Source organism: Dipodomys spectabilis, unplaced genomic scaffold (assembly GCF_019054845.1).
Source record: "Dipodomys spectabilis isolate Male_0828 unplaced genomic scaffold, ASM1905484v1 ptg000119l, whole genome shotgun sequence".
NCBI lineage: Eukaryota > Metazoa > Chordata > Mammalia > Rodentia > Heteromyidae > Dipodomys > Dipodomys spectabilis.
The window spans coordinates 1,236,206-1,259,332 of NW_024870796.1; the positions used below are offsets into that span (position 1 = coordinate 1,236,206).

Below are 23,127 nucleotides of genomic sequence, written 5' to 3' on the forward strand. Positions count from 1 at the left end.
AAATGGCCCGGAAGTCTTGTCAGCAAACAAGTACACAGTCTGTTTTCAGGGGATTAAAGAAATAAATGTTCAGGACAGTGAGGTAGCTATAAGTTACCTGTGCACAGTTCTTTTCTTCCCAGTATAACCAGTTTGCATTAACACATAAATACAGTCTCAAAAAACAAACAAACAAAGAAAAGATTCTAGATTCATCTGAAGCTTGGACTTTAAGCCAGCCCAGACAGATAAATCTTCAAGATTCTTTATCTCTAAGTCATCAAAGTGAAGCTGTGGCTCAAGTGATAAGAGCACCAGCCTTGAGCAGAAAAGCCAAACAAGTGTATGAGGCCCTGAGTTCAAGCCCCAGTACTGATAATATATATGTATAAAAGACAACCACCAAAACTCTAAAGAAGTGTTTTACCAAAGCTAGCCTGATATACCCAAAGTTGGCCTGGATGGGGAGATGCGTGATGAATCTAACTTCAGAGAACTGTCCTCTTTCTCTCCAGCCCGATCTCTGTGATAGTTCCAGGCGTCTGGAAGCTCTCCCACACGTGTGGCTATGGTCTCCTCAATTATGAGTCCTCTGATGGTTAGTGAGAGAGGAGCTCTGACTGAATGCCTTCCCACACTCGCCGCACTTGTAAGGCTTTTCTCCCGTGTGAATCCTCGTGTGGGTCATGAGGGAGGAACTCTGCCTGAAAGCTTTCCCACACACTTGGCAGCTGAACGGTTTCTCTCCGGTATGGATGCGCTGGTGCTGGACGAGGGCTGAGCTTTGCTTGAAGCCCTTTTCACAGTCGTTGCATTTATAGGGTTTCTCGCCGCTGTGGGTTTTGCGGTGGCTGTTCACCGCGGAGTGGGAGCTGAAAGCTTTCCCGCAGTCCTTACAGTGATACGGCTTCTCCCCCGTGTGAATCCTGTGATGGATATTGAGCCTGGAGACCCAGGAGAAGGCCTTTCCACACTCGTCGCATTTGTAGGGCTTCTCCCCCGTGTGGATTCTCTGATGTTGGATGAGCGCTGAGCTCTGGCTGAAGGCTTTCCCACAGTCTTTGCACGCGTACGGCTTCTCGCCAGTGTGAATTCGCCGATGGATAATGAGGGCCGAGTGGTAGCTGAACACCTTGCCGCACTCGCCGCAGTGGAAGGGCTTCTCTCCAGTGTGGATCCGATGGTGTCGGCTGAGCCGGGACACGGAGGTGAAGGCCTTCCCGCACTGGCTGCACTCGTACGGTCTCTCCCCGGTGTGAATCCGGTGATGCTGGATGAGGGATGAGCACTGGCCGAAGGCTCTCCCACACTCGTGACACTTGTAGGGCCTCTCTCCGGTGTGGATGCGCCGGTGGTTGTGGAGGGAGGAGCTGCCTCGGAACGCCTTGCCACACTCCTTGCAGCGGTAGGGCCTCTCCCCGGTGTGCATCCTCCGGTGCCCGATGAGCGACGTGGTGAAGCTGAAGGCCTTCCCGCAGTCGCGGCAGATGTATGGCTTCTCGCCAGTGTGCACCCGCAGGTGCTGCGTGAGGGACGAGCTCTGGCTGAAGGCCTTCCTGCACTCCTTGCACGAGTACAGCTTCTCTCCGCTGTGGGTCCGCTGGTGTTTGCTCAGAGAAGAGCTGTGCACGAAGATTTTCCCACACAGGTCACATTTATAACGCCTGCGCACTGCGTCCACTCCCACGTGTTCCAACAGAACGGAGTAGCGCCGGGAACCCGGTTTTCTTCCTCTGGGCATGATTCTAGGTTTTCTAATCAATGATGACTGGGGACCAAAAGGTTTCCCAAGTTCTGTATCTCTAAAGCTCCTCGCTTTCACGGGGTCTTTTTTGCTGAAAACGGGGTTCTCTTTGTCTCGCTGCATCCCTGACTTATCCCCGTTCGTGCAGGTTTTTCCCAACCTGAAGTCAGAAGGACTGTCGGCCATGAGTTTGTCCAAGCCTTTCTCATTCTCTTCTTTGGAAACTGTGGTTTCAAACAAACTCTCCCATCCTAAAACAAACAAAACAGACCGTGACATCAACAGACCTAAAGAGAGCGAACAAAAAGCCAGCCTTGAAATCTTAGGAAAGGAAGGGAACAGGAAGAGGGGAAAGAAGCAGGAAGCTGGGGGTGGGGAAAGCTCAAGGCAACCGATGGGCAGGCAAACTGAGGACTCAGAAAGATGCTCCTGCAGGACGAGGGGCTGGGCTTAGTGGAGCAATGAAGCCCAGGTCATCAGCATTAAGTCATCTCTGAGGACAAGCTTATCTTCCAGATGAGCCAGAGCACTCATAATTGCCAAGGGAGGATTGCAGAAGGGTTCAAATAAGACGTGAAGGGGTTGCTGCCCTTGGAAACTGAGACTCATCAGAGTGCCATACAATAAGCCATGATGAACACCTGCTCAGAACTGACTCGGTGCCCACCTGCTCCATGCGAAAGGTCAAGGCTCCAGGAGTTACTAAAACAGATAAAGGAACACGCCAAAGGCCAAAGCTCATATGGACAAAGGTTATATGTAACCAAACCAGCCAAGAAGAGCTACGGGCTGATGGGAACACAAGACAATATCAGTTAGGGGTAACTAACTATGCTGGTGTTTTACATGGGGTGGTGGAAAACAATGAAGTCAAACGATTAAATCTACATAGGAACAAGGCACAGGAGAAATGCTGATATAAAGACAATTGCAGGGTGACATTGCCCCAAAAGAAATGTACTCTTTATCTGACATGTCACTGTAACCCCTCTGTACATCACCTTTATAATAATAATTTAAAATTTTTTAAATAAGCCGGGCACCAGTGGCTCATGCCTGTAATCTTAGCTACTCAGGAGGCTGAGATCTGAGGATCATGATTCAAAGCCAGCCCAGGCAGGAAAGTCCATAAGACTCTTATCTCCAGTTAACCACCAGAAAACCAGAAGTGGCGCTGTGGCTCAAGTGTTAGGTCTTGCGCCCTGAGCTGAAGAGCTCAGGGACAGCGCCCAGGCCCAGAATTCAGGCCCCAGGACCAGAAAATAAATAAGACAATTGCAGTGAGAAAGAACAGTTCAGACAGGGCAGGAAGCGGCTGTCCATGGTCTAGTGTGGCTTTAGTTAGCGCATCGATGCAGTAGAAGTGGGTGCAGGTGCACAGCGATGCTCATTTCCACCTGGCCCCCTGTGGTTGGTACACATTCTGCACTCCAGACCCAAGTGCACTCCAGGCCGGCAGGGTCCCCATTCCTCTGAACCTGCCTGGAAAGTGCGCAGAACTGTGGAGAGCGCATGCGCACTTCCCCCTGGCCTGTGTGTCCCACGTGGCCTCCCTCCCCAGGCCCATAGCCCAGGCTCCCTGCCACTCACCTAGACATGCGCCTTGAGGCGCCCCATTTCCTACTGTATGGGGGTCTTTGGCTCACTCTAACTGGGAGATGACCTTTGGCTTAGAAAAACAGAATCCCTGTGGTGAACAAGAAGACGTGAGCGGCCATGGCAGAGGTCCAGCCTCGAGTCCCTGGTGCTGGGGCAGTGCAGGGGACAGTGCAGAGGAGGAGGGGGTTTGTCAGAGGGGCTTAAAATTGGGCTCCTCAGGGACACCAGGAGGTAGGGGTCTCAAGATGAAAGTTGGGGTCCTGGCTATGTGCCCTCCTCTCATTGCAGGAGGGCACAGAACTCTGGGCAAGGAAGCCCTTCCTCAAATGGACCACATCTAGACCTCTGGTTACCCTCCCCCCAAAATGTCCCCCTGGCCAGTCCACCGGCTCCCATAGAGGAGGGCTGCTCACCCAGTGAGACCAGGTGGCTGTGGGTCTCCAGCATCACCTCCCGGTACAAGCGTCTCTGGGCAGCATCCAGGTGCGACCACTCGTCCTGGCTGAAGAGCACGGCCACGTCCCAGAAGGTCACCAACTCCTGAAACAGCACCCACCCCTGAGAACCAGCTCCAGCACCACCCAGGGCTGTGGGGATTTCAGGTCAGGTGAGTGTTTCTGGACTGGGACTCCTCTGCTGACATGCAGGTATCACGTGCCCCCTGTGAGTGCCACCATGTCCCCAGAAAGCACACAGCAGCCAACCAGGAAGTACACAAAACGAAACCTGGGGACGGCAGCCAGGGCTCTATAGCAGGTTAGGTTAAGTGCTCTACCTATTGAGCCATGCCCCCAGCAACTTTGTATTTTGCTTTAGAGACAGGGTCTCACTAATTTTGCATAGGCTCACTTCAAACTACATCCTAGTCCCCCAGTTTTCCTGTCCTAACTGGGATTACAGGCATGTACCACCACACTCAATCCAGAAACCTGGAAATATGCAATCCCCTGGTCCAGACTTGCTTTATTGATGACATACAAATCAGATTTTAGAAAGAGACTCCTTCTACTTCGGGAGGTCCTAATTCTGTCATCACCTTGAGCTATCTCTGAGCCCCAGGAAAGAGGAACTGACATTTACAATAAGAAACACTGAGTATGACCAGGTATGACTTTCTCAGGAGACAGCTGCAGAAAGGTTTCCCCTCTCTACCCCACGGCTTTGTTTCTCTTTCTCTGCAACCTCACTGAATTGCAATCACCACTCTGAACCAGTGGGCACTTATTAAGAATATGTATCTCTATACTCATATAGAGATATATATATATCTCTATACTCATATAGATATATATATATACTTATATAGAGATATATAATTATGAATTATTATGTATAACATCTTGGAGTCATTTGACAAGCTAGATTCTTATATATAGTTATATATCTGTGAAAGACATACATTATACATTATATACATTATGTATGTATAGAGAAACTTCTCATCTGGATGTGCTGTATAGGAAGCTGCCTTCACTCACCTGAGCCTGAGTGGGTAGCAACCTCCTGGCCATTTCTCTCTTCGTTTCCTGATCTCAGAGAACACACTGAGTATAGAGAAAAGAAGTAGTGAGTGAGGTATGGTTATCCAGCCCTCACCTTGCCATCACTAAGCCCAAGCAGGGTTATACAACCCTCCCTCAGGATACCTGCACAGTCGAGGCAATATTAAACCAGAGGGGGCCTGGGCACCACCACCAAAGCCACATATGGACAATCTGGTCCAGTCACTTGGCCCTCTACAATTCAGCCAATGACTGTTTGTAAAGATGAGGCAAACTAAAGGGATAAAAACCACGTGATGGCCCAATACCGGTGGCTCACATCTGTAATCCTAGCTACTCAGGAGACTGAGATTTGGAGATCTTGGAAGCCAGCCAGGAGACTGTTAACTCCAAATAACCCATCAAGAACCCAAAGCAGAACTGTGGCTCAAGTGGTAGAGTGCCAGTACAGGCACAAAAGTTTTCAGAAATCATCCAATGTTCACTAACCAAGTAAAAAATACAGCCATACACATGGCTGACACACAGTTCATAGGTGTTAATTAAAGTGAAAAGGTGTAACTAACTACACATCTGCCCTTGCATACTGGTGGAGGTAAAAACAGCATTGGAGGCTGGAGGCATGGTTCAAGTGGTAGAATGCCTACCTAGCAAGATCAAGGCTTTGAGTTCAAACTTCAGTACCACACATACCCACCAAAAAAAAAAGGCATTTGAAGAATGGATATATTTCTCAGAAACAGCTAATAAAATTCAGCCCTATCCACTCTTCCTCTTGAAACTTTTGCTTCTTGCATCAAAAAGAAAAGCTGCTTAAATGTGGCATGAAGCCCACTCCAGAAGCTGAAGTAGAACCGTATCAGTGGGTAGAAATCAATTTCAAATACAGAGCAAAGGCTCAAAGGCAGAGTACAATCTACAGGAGGTGCTCCTCTCAATAATACAAAAATTAAACACCAGCACAATAATGTTTATTGCAGCATTATTTACCATAGCTAAGATATGGAACCAACCCAGTTGCCCCTCAGTAGATGAATGGATCAAGAAAATGTGGTATATAGACACAATAGAATTCTATGCCTCCATCAGAAAGAATAACATTGCCCCATTTGTTAAGAAATGGAAAGATTTGGAAAAAATTATATTAAGTAAAGTAAGACAGGCCCAAAGAAACATAGGTCCCATGGTTTACCTTATTTGCAATAACTAGTATATATCTGAGATAAGCAGAAACGGTCAGATAAGTTGATGTTAGGTGAAATGAACCCCAAAATAAGGCCTCTAATGTTTTTTCTTTCTTGCTATTGTTTCTAACATTTATAAGATGATTTCTTTGTTGCTTTGTATGTCCCTCCCTACGGTATTACCCCTGTTTTCACTGTATTTGATGTTGGTATAATTTGTGGAGGGAAAGGGAAAAAAACAAATCATTTAAATAGGGATACAGGTGGACCCATTGCAACAATGAGATGTACAAGACGTTATGTTGAAAAACGAACTTTACAACTTTGGCACGGAAGTGGGGAGGGGGGAGATGGGAAGGGATGGGAAGGGGAAACAAAGGAGGAGGCAACAATGCTTGATAGGAAATGCACTCATTACCTTGCTCATGTAATTGTAACCCCTCTGCACGGTATTTTCACAATAAAAAAATTTAAAAAAAATTAACCACTCAGAGAAAGGGGAGGTCACAGCCAGCAGACACAGTTTCGGAGAAAGAACAAAAACAAAACAAGCAGTTACCTAACACTAGGATTCAGTGTAGTAAAATAGTGTCCAGAAAAAGTGTTCCCCCCCCCCAAAAAAAAAACCATAATCAGAAAACAAAGTTACAATTCCAGAGGGGGGACGGCTAAACTCACCAATGCAAAGTGTTGGGAACCTCCCCAGGACTCATGAGCCCCTAAACAGGGCACGGGTGAGGACACCTGTAGTCTCTTCTCTGGGTCTATTTGTCCCCCAGGGTTTCGCCGCAGCATCTTCCCGGCCACGCCCTGTCGCAGACCACGCCCCTCCTCTGACCACGCCCCCTTCCGTCCCTGCTCACCTGTCGAGGCCGCGTCGCGCCCCGAGCCCGGAGCTCCGCGAGGGCCCGCGCCGCGGTCAACCCCCGGTCCCGCACCCCGGAGCCACCCGCACCGTCGCCGCCCTCGCCTTGGCCAACAGTCTGTACTTTCTCTCCGCGCACGCGGGCACTCCACGCTGTGCCCCTTTACCAGCAGCAAACAGAACGCACAGTGCAGGGACCCGCTGCACCGCCAAGCCTCCCCGAACAACTGCGCATGCTCCTCAGGGAGTCCGCAGGCTTCTCTGCGCGCACAGCAGCACTGGCGCCCTTGGACTACATTTCCCAGTTGGCCTAGCGACACTACTCTACGGTGTCCAAGAAGGGAACGCGTTCAGGCTGGTGTCAGACAGCTGAAAGTCTTCAGACGCCCAGTACTTTCGTGCACTTTATTCATAATTATAATGGCAATAATATTAAAGAGGGTAAGATGAGTATGTATTTAAGAATATGGAAAACTAGCTACTCATTGCTTATTCTAAACTACTAGAATCTACTTACCAACTTTTTATATAAAAATTGTTTTGCAGCTGGGAATGTTGCCTAGTGGTAGAGTGCTTGCCTAGCATGCATGAAGCCCTGGGTTCCATACCTCAGTACCACATACACAGAAAAAACCAGAAGTGGTTCTGTAGCTCAAGTGATAGAGTGCTAGCCTTGAGCAAAAGAAGCTCAGGGACAGTGCCCAGGCCCTGACAGATGTGAATCCAAAGGTCACTAGAAGGTAGAAAATACAGGTTTGACTAATGTATGTTAGGTAAATCCTATGAAAAAAGAAATCTAGAGTTATGCTAAAATAAAAAAACAAACATTATTTCAAAGTAAATTTAATTTGGATGAAATAGGCCACTTTACATTGAGGAAATAAAACTGCATACATTAGTTATTGTGGAACTATAAATCAAAACCACATTGAGATATAGAACACTTTGCACTAATTAGTATGACTATTATAATAGTTTTAAAACACCCCACAGCAGAGCAACACTGTCTAAAAAGCAATGTACTCATTACCTGACTTATGTAACTGTAAGCCTTCTATACCACATCACCTTTATATTAACAATATAACACAGTGTTGATGAGGATACAGAACAAGCAAACCTCTAGGTGCAGGTAAGTCCACTCTGATATTTACACAAAGCCTGTAATCCTAACTACTCAGGAGGCTGAGATCTAAGGATCAAAGTTTGAAGCCAGACCCTGCAGCAAAGTCCGTGACTCTTATCTCCAACTAAACACCAAAAAGATGGAAGTGAGCTGGGTGCTGGTGCTCACACCTATAACCCTAGCTGCTCAGGAGGCTAAGATCTGAGGATCACATTTGAAGCTAGCCCAGACAGAAAAGTCCCTGTAAGACTCTTATCCCCAATTATCCACTCAAAAACTGAAAGTAGTCTGTGGCTCAAAATGGTAGAGCACTAGCCTTGAGCAAAAGAGCTCAGGACAGTGCTTAGGGCCCAAGTTCAAGCCCTATGAACAACAACAACAACAAAAAAGATGGAAGTGGAAGGGTAGCCCAGATGGTAGAATGCCAACTTTGTGCAAAAAAAGTTAAGGGACATTGCCTAAGCCCTGAGTTTTAGCTCCAGTACTAGAATACAAATTTTTTTTTTAAAGAATGAAATTCTCTCACAATGCTTCTTTCAATTATATCCCTGTCATTAAGCAATATGTGACCATTTATGAGAAACTGACATTGCAAATCATAAAGAAAAAGCAAGTTGTCAATAAATAATTCTGGAGAAATGCCTTTATCCAAGGGATAATTTCAGTTTTTATCTTGATCTGGTTTTTGAAGGAAATACTTTATGAGACTCATCACTTACAATGTTTTCTGTGGGCTTTTAGTAGATAATTTTAGCAAACTAAAAAAAAAAAAATCCCTAGATTGCTAAACTTTTCAAATCATGAATGAACATTAGATGTTATCAAAAAAATTTTCTGCATCCATTTGGATAATCATATTTTTCCCTTTAATCTGTTAATGCAGTGAATTACACTAATAGATTTTTCTAAGTCATTAATCTGCTCAAGTTCATTTCTGGGACAAACCAGACATGCTTGTGACATTTTTTTGCATGTCTGTTTGTCAACTTTGGGCTAGGGTTTCTGCACCTTTGCTTTTTAGGCAAATCAGTAAATTTTCTTTCTTGTTCTATGTTTTAAACCTTATAAGGTTTCTAGATATCTTTTTCCTAGCACAGTAATATTTTGCACTCAAAGTAAATGGATTTGAATGCATGAGAACTAGAAGGTAGCAGAAGGGATTGAGGAAATAGAATTGCGTGGGACATTCTTTAGCTCTTAAGTCTCAGCTTGATATGACTGCTTTCTCTAGAAACACTGTGTTCCTTGTTCTTTTGTTTTTGTTAAGCTGGGGATTGAACCCATCATGCTTGTTAGTCAAATGTAGCTGTACTACTGAGCTACATTTCTGGCCCTGCTATTATTTCTTATTAAGATTTTGGTTTTCATTAGTGTTCTGGTTCCATATCTGCCTGACTTGAGTTGTCGGTTACAAGGTCAGTCTTTTCTATCCTCAGAGTTATTTTCCATTTGTACCTTTATACAACAGAAGAGTTTTCAGGAATATGTATTCTGTTGTCCAACACAAACACCTGTCATCACCCTTTGATGTTTTTTGTGCCATTTGTCTTTCTCTGAAGTCTCCAGTTGTCATCTTCTCTTCCTGATAAACATCCTATAGCTTCCTCTTCCTCTTCATTCAGCTCTCTACCCCATACCACCCATGATGCAAGCCTTGTACATAACCAACTGGCAGTAGAGGGTTATTGCCTCTTCTGATATGTGAAGTGTGTCTGTCTGTCTGTGTCTGTGTGTCTGCGTGTCTGTGTTGTGCCAGTACTTGGGCTTGAACTCAGGATCTAGGCACCGTCCCTTAGATTTTTCATTCAAGACTGTTGCTCTATAACTTGAGCCACAGCTCCACTTCTAGATTTTTTTTTACTAGTTCATTGGAGATAAAAGTCTCACAGACTTTTCTGCTCAGGCTGGCTTCAGACCATGATCCTTAGATCTCAGCCTCCTGAATAGCTAAGATTATAAGCATCAGGCTAGGCTCTACCTTATAAAGACCGTACCACCTCTCACATGCTCATTGGATACCACACTTCCAACACTTGAGGCTGGGGGTATGGGGCAGACACTCAAACCAGATCCAATCCAATCCAATCCTAATCAGTGTAACGAATTATAACAATAATTCAAACAATGTAGATTTCTGTTCTTTATACTCTAGAAACCAGAAGTCTCAAATTAGTTTCCTTAGGCCTAGGTGAAGTTGTTAGCAAGACAGTACTCCTGGGGAAGCTCAGGGACTAATCCTTTTCCTTGTCTCCCTGGGGGTATTAGAGCTGACTTCCTTGGCTGGGGGCTTCTTTGTTCATTTCCAAGCCTCTTCTGACCTCTCTCTGCTCGCATCTTTTATTTATAAAGATCTTTCTGGTGGCATGGAGCCCACCTGGATAATCCAGGATCATCCCTCCCATACCCAAATCCTTAATCACGTTTGCAAAGTTCCCTTTGCCAGAGAAGAGGACCCCTACAGGTCCTGTGGAGTAGGACCTGGACAGATGTGACAGCCACCAAGCTCCTGGGAGACGGCCCTTAAAGAAACCATCTCTGGTGCCTGTCCTACATGGATTTCTCTCGCAAGTCTGAGTGGATGGCCTTTCCCACACTAATTTCTCTAATTTCAAATAGAACTGTGCTGTCATTCATCTCTTACTGATAAGCAAACAAGGTAACAAACCATGAAACAGTGTCTCTCCACTAAGGACACTCAGATATTTAATGAAGGGTTCTTTACAACTGTCTTTCATACTTGAAGCCTCTGTGCTCTCTGGAAAGGCAGATCAAAATATTAAATGTATCAATGAGTCTGTGGCTAAGCATCACACCTGTAATCCTAATTACTTAGGAGACTGAGGTCTGGAGATGGGAGTTTGAAGCCAACCCAGAGAGGAAAGCCTGTGAGATTCTTATCTCTAATGAACCTCCAAAAAGATGGAAATGGAGCTGTGGCTCAAGTGGTAGAGCTCCAGCCTTGCCTGCAAAAAAAAAGCTCAAGGACATTGCTGAAGCCCTGAGTTCAAGCCCCAGTACTGGCATCGAAACCAACCCAAACCACAAAGTATGTAGTTTTCATTAAAGCAGTTTTGTTTCAAAATAGTGGAGATCTTTCCATGAAGATAGCCAGGAGCCTAAATGTTTGTCTGTCTATCGTCTTCAAGCCAGTACCAATCTCAAACAATAAAACTCATGCCAACTGATCTAACAAAAATGAACAGGCTTCACATTGCATGTTCCTGCATTTGACAGACGATCAGCTGTTACTTCAGACTGATGAGATCAAATCACTTCCAGTTCTACCTTTTGCAAATAGCCCTGTCCACTCATATGATGTCACCCACGGGCAAAGTGGCAGTATGCGTTATTTCGGAATAGACCTGCATTTTAATACATAAATCAATCTGCCTCTGGTGAATCTGTTGTCCCATTTCTAAGCGTATTGGGCTAATGTGAACGATCACGATCTTTGAAATCTCTGTTGCCAGGTGAATGCTGTAGCATTGCAGTGCTATGGTGCTTTGTCTTTGGCAGCTGTGAAGATGAGCTGTGTACCCTCTGCCCCCTCCCTAGGGCCTCCATAACCCTTGTTCTCAATTACTGTTGTGTCAAAGCACTAGACAGAATTCACAGTCTTTGCAGGGTGGTGGTATAGATGAATTACACCCCCCCCCCATCCCTTAAAAAATTCCTATAGTAAAGTTCTAATTCCATAGGACATCAGGATGTGGCCCTAAGTTGCAGGAATGGGGGAAAACAACCGAGGGGGGGTGACCTGAAGAAGCACTCTACTCACACACTGACAAATTGAACAGAAACCTCTTTGTAGCAAAGGCAGATGTGGACGCTGCGCTCTCTGCAGGCATCATCTCGCTCAGGCCTGGTACCCGCTCAAGGGCCTCACCTTGCCCAGCCTGTAAAATGGTAGAAACCAAGCTGTCTCTCCCAGCTCCTGGCTTCCACCACAGAGGAGGTTGACAAGCTGCTGGGACAAAGAATACTGAGGTCTTGAATGTAGTAGGAGCCACACGTTTCCTCTTTGTTCCCTCTGCCAGCTATACCCAAATCCCCGCAGCCACCCTAATCTACCCTGTTTAATGGAGGCAAAAGCCAAGCCAGCTCAGCCCTACTTCCGTGATCTGGCTAAGCCACGGCTGAGAGCTCACCACCTGTCTCCAAGACACCCTATGCGCCTTCCACACCAAACAGCCTAATCTCATCTTCAGACAGAGATGGTGGTAAGATACCTTTGGAGAAAGGCAAGTTCAGAGAGGCTCACACTTGGTGAGTCAGCTCCAGGTTACTGCTTAAACCCGAACTCAGAAAACTTTTAGGTTTTCATTTTAATGTTTATAGGAGTTAGAATTTGAATTCAGAGCCTTGAGCTTTCTTGCACTGTGTGTGTGTGTGTGTGTGTGTGTGTGTGTGTGTGTGTGCCAAATCTAGGGCTTGGATTCTGGGTCTGGGCATTGTCCCTGACCTCCTTTCGCTGAAAACTAGCTCTCTACCACTGGAGCCACAGGTCCACTTCCAGTTATTTTATGTGGGTTGTTAGCGATAAGTCTCATGGATTTTTCTGCCCAGGCTGGCTTTGAACCACGATCCTCAGATCTCAGCCTCCTGGGCAGCTAGGACTATAAGCAATGAGCCACCAATACCCGGCTTTTCTGTATACTTTTTAAGCTATTTATTTTTTTCATCCAGATAATCTTGCTTTTTTCCCAGGTTGGTTTTGGCCAACATTCTCTTACCTTAGCCTTCTAGGGTTACAGACATGAGCCACCAGGCTGAACATCAGGAATAAATGACCAGGGGACAACTCCTTAGAGGTTTCTCAGAAGTAAGAGTGGGAATTGCTGGGTAAGCCAGCCTTGTTTTCTCTCTCTAGCCAAAGGTGGCTTGGACTGGTGGTTTTCCACCATTCTGGGCACAAATTTGACGCTTGCTGGGGTCAGCAGTGTGTCTTAGGGCATGGTAATTCAGTTCCTGAGGTTCCGATTGCCCACTGGCAATGGGAGTTAGTGGGAAAAGTCACTTTGCTGCAGGTCTGTTGAACGTTGCTGATGTTAAGGGTCTGCTGGGGTGTGGTTTGCTCCTGCCACCCCTGCCCTTCCTCCTGTCCTTCAGCTCCTCTTCCAGCCTCAATCACCATCTGCCCATTACCCAGCACGCATGGTTTGTGACTGGGTGCTGGCCGACCCTTAGCCAGACAGCTGAAGTCAAAAGAGGTTGTGGCCAAGAGAAAGGGAAAGGAAGGGGACAGACGGACAGACAGACACTGGGTGGGGGGGGGGGGGAGGGAGAGAGATCTCCAGAAGAGAGATATCACACCAGAGACATAGAAACAGAGACTCAGAAACAAAAATAAGACAGAGACAGGCCAGAGATGGCACAGGGAGACAGGCTGGGTGGGCCAGGGAGTCAGGGCGGGGAGGGAGGAGGCGGAGAGGGAGAGCGTGTGGATTCCTCCACCCTCCAAGCTCAGGAGGAGGTCTGCCCTCTCCCAGCTCTCTCCAGAATCCTTAAATCCTCTCTGGCTCGGAGCCCTGGCATCTGTCACAGGCTTGTCCTGAGCGGCCCAGCCACAGGCGCGGGTGGACAGGACGAGAGGCGCAGCGGTGGCTGGGGGCGCACCCCCGGGAAGGACAGGACCAGGGGTGTCGGGCTGGGAGCAGGACAGCCATCGATCGGGGGTGGGGATGGGGGCAAGAGGGTAGGGTAGGAGAGCGCGCGAGGTGACCTCCCAGGGAGGCCGGTTCAGCCAACTCTCCCTCCCCTCCCAGGACCGGAGCCCGGGGTCGGGGTTTGGGGGTGAGGTGGAGGGTGGGCTGGCTGGTGCGATCGGGTGCTCGGAGCGTTCCTCCTCGGTGCCCCCCTCCCTTCCTCCCGCCCCTTCCCTGCGGATGGCGCGGCCCCGGGGCGCGGGGGACTCGCGGGCCGCGCTGCTGGCGCTGCTGGCGTGGCTGGCGCGGGCGGGCGTGGCGCGCGCGGCGGGCTCGGTGCGGCTGGCGGGCGGGCTGACGCTGGGCGGGCTGTTCCCGGTGCACGCGCGGGGCGCGGCGGGCGCGGCGTGCGGGCCGCTGAAGAAGGAGCAGGGCGTGCACCGGCTGGAGGCCATGCTGTACGCGCTGGACCGCGTGAACGCCGACCCGCGGCTGCTGCCGGGCGTGCGCCTGGGCGCGCGGCTGCTGGACACGTGCTCGCGGGACACGCACGCGCTGGAGCAGGCGCTGAGCTTCGTGCAGGCGCTGATCCGGGGCCGCGGCGACGGCGACGAGGCCGGGCTGCGCTGTCCCGGGGGCGCCCCGCCGCTGCGCGCCGCGCCCCCCGAGCGCGTGGTGGCCGTGGTGGGCGCCTCCGCCAGCTCCGTGTCCATCATGGTGGCCAACGTGCTGCGCCTGTTCGCGGTGAGGGTCTCGGCCTTCTGTCTGGTTGGTGGGTTGGGTCCCCGTCCCGGGGTTTGAACTCGTGGACCTGAGCCGCGTGTTCCTGAGCTTTGCCCACTCAAGGCTGGCGCTCCTCCACTTGAGCCACAGCACCACTACTGGGGGTTTATTTTGGGTGATGAGTATCATGGGCTTTCTTCCCCCTTCCCCACACCCCGGGGGGGCTGGCTTCGAACCATGATCCTCAGATCACAGCCTTCTGGATCGTTAGGGTGACAGATGTGAGCCATGGGGGGAAGGGGGGGGTCACCCCTAAGGATTGCTGGACAGCTTTCACCCGGCCCTGGGCAAGTCCTTTGTCCCTCCAGCTGTCTGTGAGAGCGGGGGCTTTGCTCTTAGCACCCCGAGAGTTTGAGTTGTCTGGTGAGCAGCCTGTTTGGGCCACATCTGTGGCCTCTGGCATCTATCTGCTGATCTCCAAACCCCGCTACCCCCGTTTGCACTGTGGATGTGGGGCACACACACATCGTCCATGACACTGGAGACGTTGAGTTGCCATCCTGTGTGTCCCCACCCCTCCCCTGTCCCCAGCCCTGCCTGGTGCTCCGGTGTCTGTCTGCCTGTCTCTCCTCCCCACCCAGATTCATGAAGAAAGCGCAGAGTCAAGTGCATTCAGGGGACCTCCTGGGGACTGGAGCTGAGGGGAACAAGTGACTGGGAGCCCAGGACCCCTGTCTCTCCCTCCTTCTCTCTTTCCTCCTCTCTCCATCTTTTCCCACAGCACGTCCACACTCCACCATCTTTTTCTTCCAAATCAAACAGCCTGAGAGTAGCCCCAGTCTCCTCTTCCCGGAGCTTCCCCTTCCTGATCTCCCTTTGCTCTGTGCCTCCTGAGTACCTCTGCTTCCAACCTGGTTCAGACCACACTCTTCCCCCTTTACCAGCCTTGCCCAGCTCGGCATGCCCTGCACCAAGGGCTCAGCTCTAATCCCTGCTGCTCACAGCTCTAATGCACATGGATAAAAGCCAGTTTTCAAAGAGCCTGTCCCCTCTGATGCAGCCTCCACTCAGCGACCCCTCTTGGGTTCCCGTGTTGTTTGCTCACATCCTTGGGTGGGAATTGGGGAGCATACTTTCCTCAGAAGACACCTCTTTTTCCGGGGCATGCCACCACTTGGATTGGTAACAGGCTGAATTCCAGCCCTCGCTTCCCCTTGGCTTCCTTCTTGTTTAAGACACAGCCTGCACAGCTGTACACGGCTCCAGCCCCTAAACCTTCCATACGCATCAGTGCATGCGTGGGACAGCGCTCTCTGAGGCCCCTACCCCGGTCACCTCTGCATCACCATCCTCTCTGGCCCCCAAGCCTCCCCTCACTGCCCCTCCCTCCTTTGGGTGACCGACTGTCCATTCCCAGCCTGGCTGTCCGTCCTTCCTGCCTCCAGATACCCCAGATCAGCTACGCCTCCACGGCCCCAGAGCTCAGCGACTCCACACGCTACGACTTCTTCTCCCGAGTGGTGCCACCCGACTCATACCAAGCCCAGGCCATGGTGGACATTGTGCGGGCACTGGGGTGGAATTATGTGTCCACGCTGGCCTCGGAGGGCAACTATGGCGAGAGCGGGGTGGAGGCCTTTGTGCAGATCTCCCGTGAGGCTGGTGAGCCGCAAGATGGGGGTTCCAGGCATCAAGGAGCCTGTAGGGGTGTGGCCAGGGGCTGAGGGGTTGCTGGTGGTCTGCCAGCTGGGCAGGTGCCTTTGCTTTAGAGGACTCAGCCCCTGCCTGTGGCTCTCCAGACCCCATTAGCCAGGTCCCCGGATGATTAAATGGCTCTGTGGAGGTCAAGTGGGAGGGAGAGGGGAGGGTGGGCGGGATGACAGCTGACTTTTGCACCCTGACACCTAGGGGGCGTCTGTATCGCCCAGTCCATCAAGATTCCCAGAGAACCAAAGCCTGGAGAGTTTGACAAGGTTATCCGGAGGCTCATGGAGACGCCCAATGCCCGGGGCATCATCATCTTCGCCAATGAGGATGACATCAGGTGAGGCAGATATCACTTTGGTGTTTCTCAGGGAGCTCCCGCCATCTCCCCCGCTCCCTTCCATTTTCCTCTGCCCTCGCCGAGCCTCACACTCAGCACAGAAGGAATCAACAGGAGGCCGCAGCCCCAGGCCCAGAGGCAGCTCTTCTGGAGACATCTGGGGAAAGGGATGGCTTCTAAATGGCCTTGATTTTCACCCCAAGGAGTTCTCTACAAGTAGTCCATGTTCACTGGACAGCTTGTAGGGAGAAGAGGTATATTTAGTTCATGGTCTTGGAGGTCAGAAGTCCTAACAGCACCGTAAGAGTTCTGGGGAGGGCGGTGGGCTGCATCCTAGTTTAGCAGGTGTCATCCTGGCAGGTGTATGTGTCTGAGGGAGAGACCACAGGGTGAGACAGGAAGCCAGAGAGAGGGGCAGGGCCAGGATCACTGAAAGGGAATCAGGCAAGGGTCCTGCAGAACTGCTTAGCCTTCCCTGGGGTGAGGACTAGGCCCCAGAGACCCAATAATGTTGCAGTAGGCACCACCTCTTAAGGTCCCAACACCCCCCCCCCACCTTTGCCATACCATATCCTAGCCATAGCGCCCTCTGGGGGCCAGTGTGAAGTTGGTTGTAGTGGACAGAGCATGGGCACAGGCCTGGGGTCAGAGGATTAGAGAAACCCCTTCCATTTCTCCTGACTGACAAGGATCTGGTGAGTGATGTGAATTGTGACCGATGGATAAAGAACAGGGATGGACCAAGGCTAAGCCAGAGAGGATCCTAGGTCTTCACTCACCCCCAGTTCTGTTCTTACCAGGAGGGTCCTGGAGGCCACACGCCAGGCCAACCTGACAGGTCACTTCCTGTGGGTTGGCTCAGACAGCTGGGGATCCAAGATCTCACCCATCCTGAGCCTAGAGGACGCTGCCCTGGGGGCCATCACCATCCTGCCCAAAAGAGCATCCATTGATGGTGAGAGTCCAAAATCCCTGGTTGTCCTCCCCAGAGTGCCCGATAGAGGGCGCTCACTCCCCACATCTGTATGTTAGATGCCACAAACCAGGAATCCCAGACTCTAGGATTCTGAGATACTGTGGTTAGAATATTCTAACCAGGATGGAAGGGGCAAGGGTAAAAGGCTTTTTGAATAGTGAGCTCTCTGAGTTGTTGAAAGGAAGCCAGTTCTACCCTGGATCTCCCAGCTGGCTTTGAATTCAGGAGAGAACCTGGCCACAGGACCACACCTGGAAGTATGGTAGGCTCAGATGTCTGCCCCCCTCCTCCCTCTCAGGCTTTGACCAGTACTTCATGACGCGCTCCCTGGAGAACAACCGCAGGAACATTTGGTTCGCTGAGTTCTGGGAAGAAAACTTTAACTGCAAACTAACCAGCTCGGGCGGCCAGTCAGATGACTCGGCCCGCAAATGCACAGGTGAGAGCTGCCGGGGAGAAGGTGGGAAGCCTGGTTTGGGGTCTCTGGGAGCCAGGCACACTTCCTCCATACATCCTAGGACAGGCGAGGAACGCATCGGCCAGGACTCTGCCTACGAGCAAGAGGGAAAGGTCCAGTTTGTGATCGACGCTGTGTACGCCATCGCCCATGCGCTGCACAGCATGCACCAGGCCCTGTGCCCTGGCCACACAGGCCTGTGCCCTGCAATGGAGCCCACCGACGGGCGGACACTGCTGCAGTATATCCGAGCTGTGCGCTTCAATGGTGAGCGGAGTAAGGGAAGCCAGGACAACAACGGATAGATAGAATCGCAAAGAGGGCCCTGAAGAATGACTTCCAGAGACCTGAGTTCTGGTCCCTATGTCTCGCTGTGTGTGTGAGGGTGTGCGCATGCGCGCATAGGTCCTGGATCTTGAACTCAAGTCTTGGGCTCTGTCCCTGAGGCTTGTTGTTGTTCAAGCTTAGCACTCTTGAGCCATTGCTCCACTTGTGGCTTTTTGGTGGTTAATTGCAACATAATCTCACAGACTTTCCTGCCTGGGCTGGCTTTGAACCGTGATCCTCAGATTTCAGCCTCCTGAGTAGCTAGGATGGCAGGGGGTGAGCCTCCGGCACTGGGCAATCCTAATAAGTGTGAGGTGTGATGCTGAGCCTCTTCTCCTGAGCTCCTTCATCTTCCTTTGTCCTGCGAGGCCCAGGAGGCCGGCAGCTAAGGATGACAGGCTCTCCCTGCAGGCAGTGCAGGAACTCCAGTGATGTTCAATGAGAACGGAGATGCTCCTGGACGTTACGACATCTTCCAGTACCAGGCGAACAATGGCAGCGCCAGCAGCGGCGGGTACCAGGCTGTGGGCCAGTGGGCAGAAGCGCTCAGACTGGATGTAAGTGGTTCAGACCCAGCCCTGGGTGCAGGTTGGGGAGGGGGGGCTGGAATCTGTCTCTGGCAGCATGATCACCGGCCCATGTTTCATCTGTTCTAGGTAGAAGCTTTACAGTGGTCAGGTGACCCCCGCGAGGTACCCCCATCTCAATGCAGCCTTCCCTGTGGGCCGGGGGAGCGGAAGAAGATGGTGAAGGGCGTGCCCTGTTGTTGGCACTGCGAGGCCTGTGATGGGTACCGCTTCCAGGTGGACGAGTTCACCTGTGAGGCCTGTCCCGGGGACATGAGGCCCACCCCCAACCACACAGGCTGTCGCCCCACGCCTGTGGTCCGCCTCACCTGGGCCTCTCCCTGGGCAGCGCCCCCCTTGCTCTTGGCCGTGCTGGGCATCATGGCCACCACCACGGTGGTGGCCACCTTTGTGCGGCACAACAACACCCCCATCGTCCGCGCCTCGGGCCGTGAGCTCAGCTACGTGCTGCTCACTGGCATCTTCCTGATCTACGCCATCACCTTCCTCATGGTGGCTGAGCCAGGGGCGGCCGTCTGTGCCGGCCGGAGACTCTTCCTGGGCCTGGGTACCACGCTCAGCTACTCCGCCCTGCTCACCAAGACCAACCGTATCTATCGCATCTTTGAGCAAGGCAAGCGCTCCGTCACCCCACCGCCCTTCATCAGCCCCACCTCCCAGCTCGTCATCACCTTCAGCCTCACCTCCCTGCAGGTGCGTCTCCCCAGGGGACAGGGCTGGCGTGGGGCAGGGCTGTGATGGAGGATCTAGGCCTCAAGCTTAAACTAGTTACGCACTCTGGGTTAGGGCCTTGTGTTAAAAATAAATAGAAGTTGGGTGCCGGTGGCTCATGCCTGTCATCCTAGCTACTCAGGAGGCTGAGATCTGAGGATCATGGTTCAAAGCCAGCCCAGACAGGAAAGTCCATGCGACTCCTATCTCCAATAAACCATCAGAAAACTGGAAGTGGCACTGTAGCTCAAGTGGTAGAGAGCTAGCCTTGAGCTGAAGAGCTGAGGGACAGCGCCCAGACCCAGAATTCAAGCCCCACGTATGACAATATAAATAAATTAATAAATGCCACAGGAGATAGAGCTGTGCTCTTGAGTAATGAGAATAACTCACTTAGGACAATGGTCTCTTGGACTTTTCTCCCTGGGCTGGCTTTAAACCATGATCTTCAGAAATCAGCCCCCCTGAGTTAGTAGGAATACAGACAGGTATGAGCCATACCCTAGGGCTCAGCTTCACCATGTCCTTTTAACAGATTATGAGGGATTCCATTCTGTAGTGGAAGAAACTAAGGCCAAGAAAGGCATGTGATAAGACCATCATTTCAGCCACTACACCTTGAAGGCATTCAATACATGGCACTAGCAATGGTTAGAATATAGAACAAGGATGTCAAGTTGCCCCTCACCCACCAGCCCTGCTATGGCCATCACACACCTCCATACAACGCAGCCCTTCTCTCCACCTGCAGTAGCACAGGATAGCCTGATCCTTCCTTTTCCTAGTGGCTCCCTCAGACCTGAGCATCCCACTCAGCAGGCCAGGAACCTCCTGGGGAATCCTAAACCCTAGGTGGAAGGCAAGGATAGCTTGTCCCCGGAGGAAGGCAGGTCCCTGACATGCAATCCTAAACCCCAGGTGGAAGGCAAGGATAGCTTGTCCCCGGAGGAAGGCAGGTCCCTGACATGCAATCCTAAACCCCAGGTGGAAGGCAAGGATAGCTTGTCCCCAGAGGAAGGCAGGTCCCTGACATGCAATCCTAAACCCCAGGTGGAAGGCAAGGATAGCTTGTTCCTGGAGGAGGGCAGGTCCCTGACATGCCATTGATGCCTGCAGGTGGTGGGAGTGATAGCGTGGCTGGGAGCCCAGCCCCCACACAGTGTGATTGACTATGAGGAACAGCGGACGGTGGATCCGGAGCAGGCCAGGGGGGTCCTCAAGTGTGACATGTCAGATCTATCCCTCATCGGCTGCCTGGGCTACAGCCTCCTCCTCATGGTCACGTGCACTGTATATGCCATCAAGGCCCGTGGAGTGCCTGAGACCTTCAATGAGGCCAAGCCCATTGGCTTCACCATGTACACCACCTGCATCATCTGGCTGGCATTTGTGCCCATCTTCTTTGGCACTGCCCAATCAGCAGAGAAGGTAATCAAGGGCCCTGGTAGATCTCACAGTCTCCTTTCCCATTCAGCTCCAGTCTGTGTTATCACGAAGGCAGGAAGAGAGAGAACAGATCTGAGGCCCTCCTTGTCTCTCCTCCATGGTCTAGATCTATATCCAAACCACCACACTGACGGTGTCCTTGAGCCTGAGTGCATCGGTGTCCCTAGGAATGCTCTACGTGCCCAAAACCTACGTCATCCTGTTCCATCCAGAGCAGAATGTGCAGAAGAGAAAGCGAAGCCTGAAGAAGACCTCCACCATGGCAGCCCAGCCCAAGGGTGAGGATGAAGAAGGCCCCAAGTAGCAGGGTGGCTGTGAGTGGGATGGCTTGTGCCCTGGCCACATTTCTTGTCTTCCCCTTTGATTTACTGTGGAAGCCATAGAGAGTCTGGGTCCACAGTGACTAGCCAGAGGGAAGAGGTCCATGAAGACCACGCCCAGCATGGAGGCTGGTCGTCAGCAAGAGCTGATTCCACCCTTGGCCTCTGTTTTCTGTGTGTGTTGGCCTCATCTGTCCTCTCTGAAGATGGGACCCTGTACCTGATTGGTACAAATGGTTATGCTTCTAGAGAGGAACTAAATTTATCCCCTGAAATTCAAAGATCACGATGAAGTTGAGTAAGCGTGCATCTGAGAGGCCTACCTACCTGTTCATGACATCTTTACCTCCACTCCATGTGCTGAGACCCATGCAGGAGGGTTTTTGGATATTAACATTATTCCTATGTTTTCTCACTACTGTGATTTTTGATGTTTCCTATATCTTAGTCACATCTACTATGCTTTTGCTCTTCGGAAATTTCCCCTAAGTTATTATATACCTTGCCTTTGACTTTGCCCACTGAATTCTTGTTAAATAAATGTATCAATTCCTAAAGTTTACTTTTGGTTTTCTCTTGGTTCTTTATCTATTTACCAGTCTGCAGGACTCCTTATAAAATGAGTGTGATACACCATTACAGGCACATCTTCCCACCATCCTTTAACAGCTTCAGAAATAAATTTGTTATAGCCAGCCGCTGATGGCTCACACCTGTAATCCTAGGTACTCAGGAGGCTGAGATCTGAGGATCACAGTCCAAAGTCAGATTAGGCAGGAAAGTCCCTGGGAGACTGTTGTCGCCAATTAACCACCAAAAAGAAAAAAGCAAAACAAAGTGGAGCTGTGGCTCAAAGTGATAGAGCACCAGCCTTGAGCTAAAGAGCTTAGAGACAGTGCCCAGGCCCTGAGTTCAAGCCCTATGACCAACCATATATAGGAGACTATTGGGGGAAATGAGCACTAATACCGGATGGACAGAAACAAAATACTGACAGTTACTATAAGTAACTATAGGGGTTCAAAGACAATGTTCCAACCTGTGGAGAAAAGTGATAAAATGGGCTGGGAAGGTGGCTCAGTGGTAGAGCACTTGCCTTGCATGCCTGAGGCCCTGGGTTCGATTCCTCAGCACCATATAAGCAAAAAAGAAAAAAGCCTGAAGTGGCGCTGTGGCTCAAGTGGTAGAGCGCTAGCCTTGAGCTGAAGAGCTGAGGGACAGCGCCCAGGCCCAGAGTTCAGGCCCCATGACCGGACCCCTCGCCCCCCCAAAAAAGTGATAAAATGCAGAGGGTAGGAACCAAGAGAAGAGGGATCAAAATGGGAAGACTGAATGGAAAAGGCTAACCACAGCATGGGAGGCAAATTAATGGAAGGACTGGTTTGGAAGTTCCTAGCCTTAACACTTCATTTGTAGATCATTGATGTAGTTGGTTCAGTCTGCTAAAACAGATGTTCACAAAATGGTGGACAGTGGGTTAGTATATGTGTCCTGGAGCTTTATTACCTAGTTAATTTTGATTCACTACCAACTGCATGACTTTAATAAATTGATCTCTTCCATTCAACTAGAGATTCTTATTGTATATCATGTTGTATAATTTTTTATAATATGCTTTGATATCCAGTTTTTAAACCCCCTCTGACCAGGAAAGCTCTCAGCTCTACAGTTCAAGGCTAGTGCTCTACCACTTGAGCCACAACACCGGTTTTCTGGTGATTTACTGGAGATAAGAGTCTCATGGACTTTCCTGCTCGGGGTGGCTTTGAACTGCGATCTTCAGATCTCAGCCTCCTGAGTAGCTAGGGTTACAGGCATGAGCCACCGGTGCCCGGCTACAACTTCTCATTTTTTAGCGACATCTAACTAGATAACCAGGCAACAGAAAAGCA

At 50.5% G+C, this 23,127-nt stretch overlaps 2 protein-coding genes across 3 annotated transcripts; one reads left to right on the plus strand and one right to left on the minus strand.

Moving 5' to 3' along the window:
• Positions 1 to 317: 317 nt before the first annotated feature.
• Znf879 (zinc finger protein 879) lies at positions 318 to 6,932 on the minus strand. Of its 2 annotated transcripts, XM_042688928.1 has the most exons (4): positions 6,872 to 6,932; positions 4,801 to 4,866; positions 3,736 to 3,862; positions 318 to 1,974 (listed from the first exon to the last, which is right to left on the minus strand). In XM_042688928.1, the coding sequence occupies exons 2-4, from the start codon at positions 4,831 to 4,833 to the stop codon at positions 557 to 559; spliced, it is 1,578 nt and encodes a 525-aa protein (XP_042544862.1). In that variant the 5' UTR covers positions 4,834 to 4,866; positions 6,872 to 6,932; the 3' UTR covers positions 318 to 556. The 2 variants fall into 2 exon arrangements, with proteins under 2 accessions (XP_042544862.1, XP_042544863.1); XM_042688929.1 differs by lacking the exons at positions 3,736 to 3,862; positions 4,801 to 4,866; positions 6,872 to 6,932 and adding an exon at positions 3,314 to 3,385.
• A 6,952-nt stretch (positions 6,933 to 13,884) lies between these two features.
• Positions 13,885 to 21,219, plus strand: Grm6 (glutamate metabotropic receptor 6). Its single transcript, XM_042688832.1, has 10 exons — positions 13,885 to 14,388; positions 15,813 to 16,029; positions 16,276 to 16,411; positions 17,212 to 17,366; positions 17,686 to 17,826; positions 17,911 to 18,111; positions 18,583 to 18,728; positions 18,828 to 19,451; positions 20,586 to 20,897; positions 21,022 to 21,219. Exons 1-10 carry the CDS (start codon positions 13,885 to 13,887, stop codon positions 21,217 to 21,219), a joined length of 2,634 nt encoding a protein of 877 aa, XP_042544766.1.
• The last annotated feature ends 1,908 nt before the right edge of the window (positions 21,220 to 23,127 follow it).

Excerpts from the sequence above, each read along its gene's own strand:
- Znf879 (XM_042688928.1), bottom strand. The coding sequence starts at position 4,833 with ATGGCCAGGAGGTTGCTACCCACTCAGGCTCAG. Across the intron at positions 3,863-4,800 it reads TGCTACCCACTCAGGCTCAG|GAGTTGGTGACCTTCTGGGA; the intron begins GTGAGTGAAGGC and ends GTGCTGTTTCAG. Across the intron at positions 1,975-3,735 it reads CAGCCACCTGGTCTCACTGG|GATGGGAGAGTTTGTTTGAA; the intron begins GTGAGCAGCCCT and ends TGTTTGTTTTAG.
- Grm6 (XM_042688832.1), top strand. The coding sequence starts at position 13,885 with ATGGCGCGGCCCCGGGGCGCGGGGGACTCGCGGGCCGCGCTGCTGGCG. Across the intron at positions 17,827-17,910 it reads CTCGGCCCGCAAATGCACAG|GCGAGGAACGCATCGGCCAG; the intron begins GTGAGAGCTGCC and ends ATCCTAGGACAG. Across the intron at positions 19,452-20,585 it reads TCAGCCTCACCTCCCTGCAG|GTGGTGGGAGTGATAGCGTG; the intron begins GTGCGTCTCCCC and ends TGATGCCTGCAG.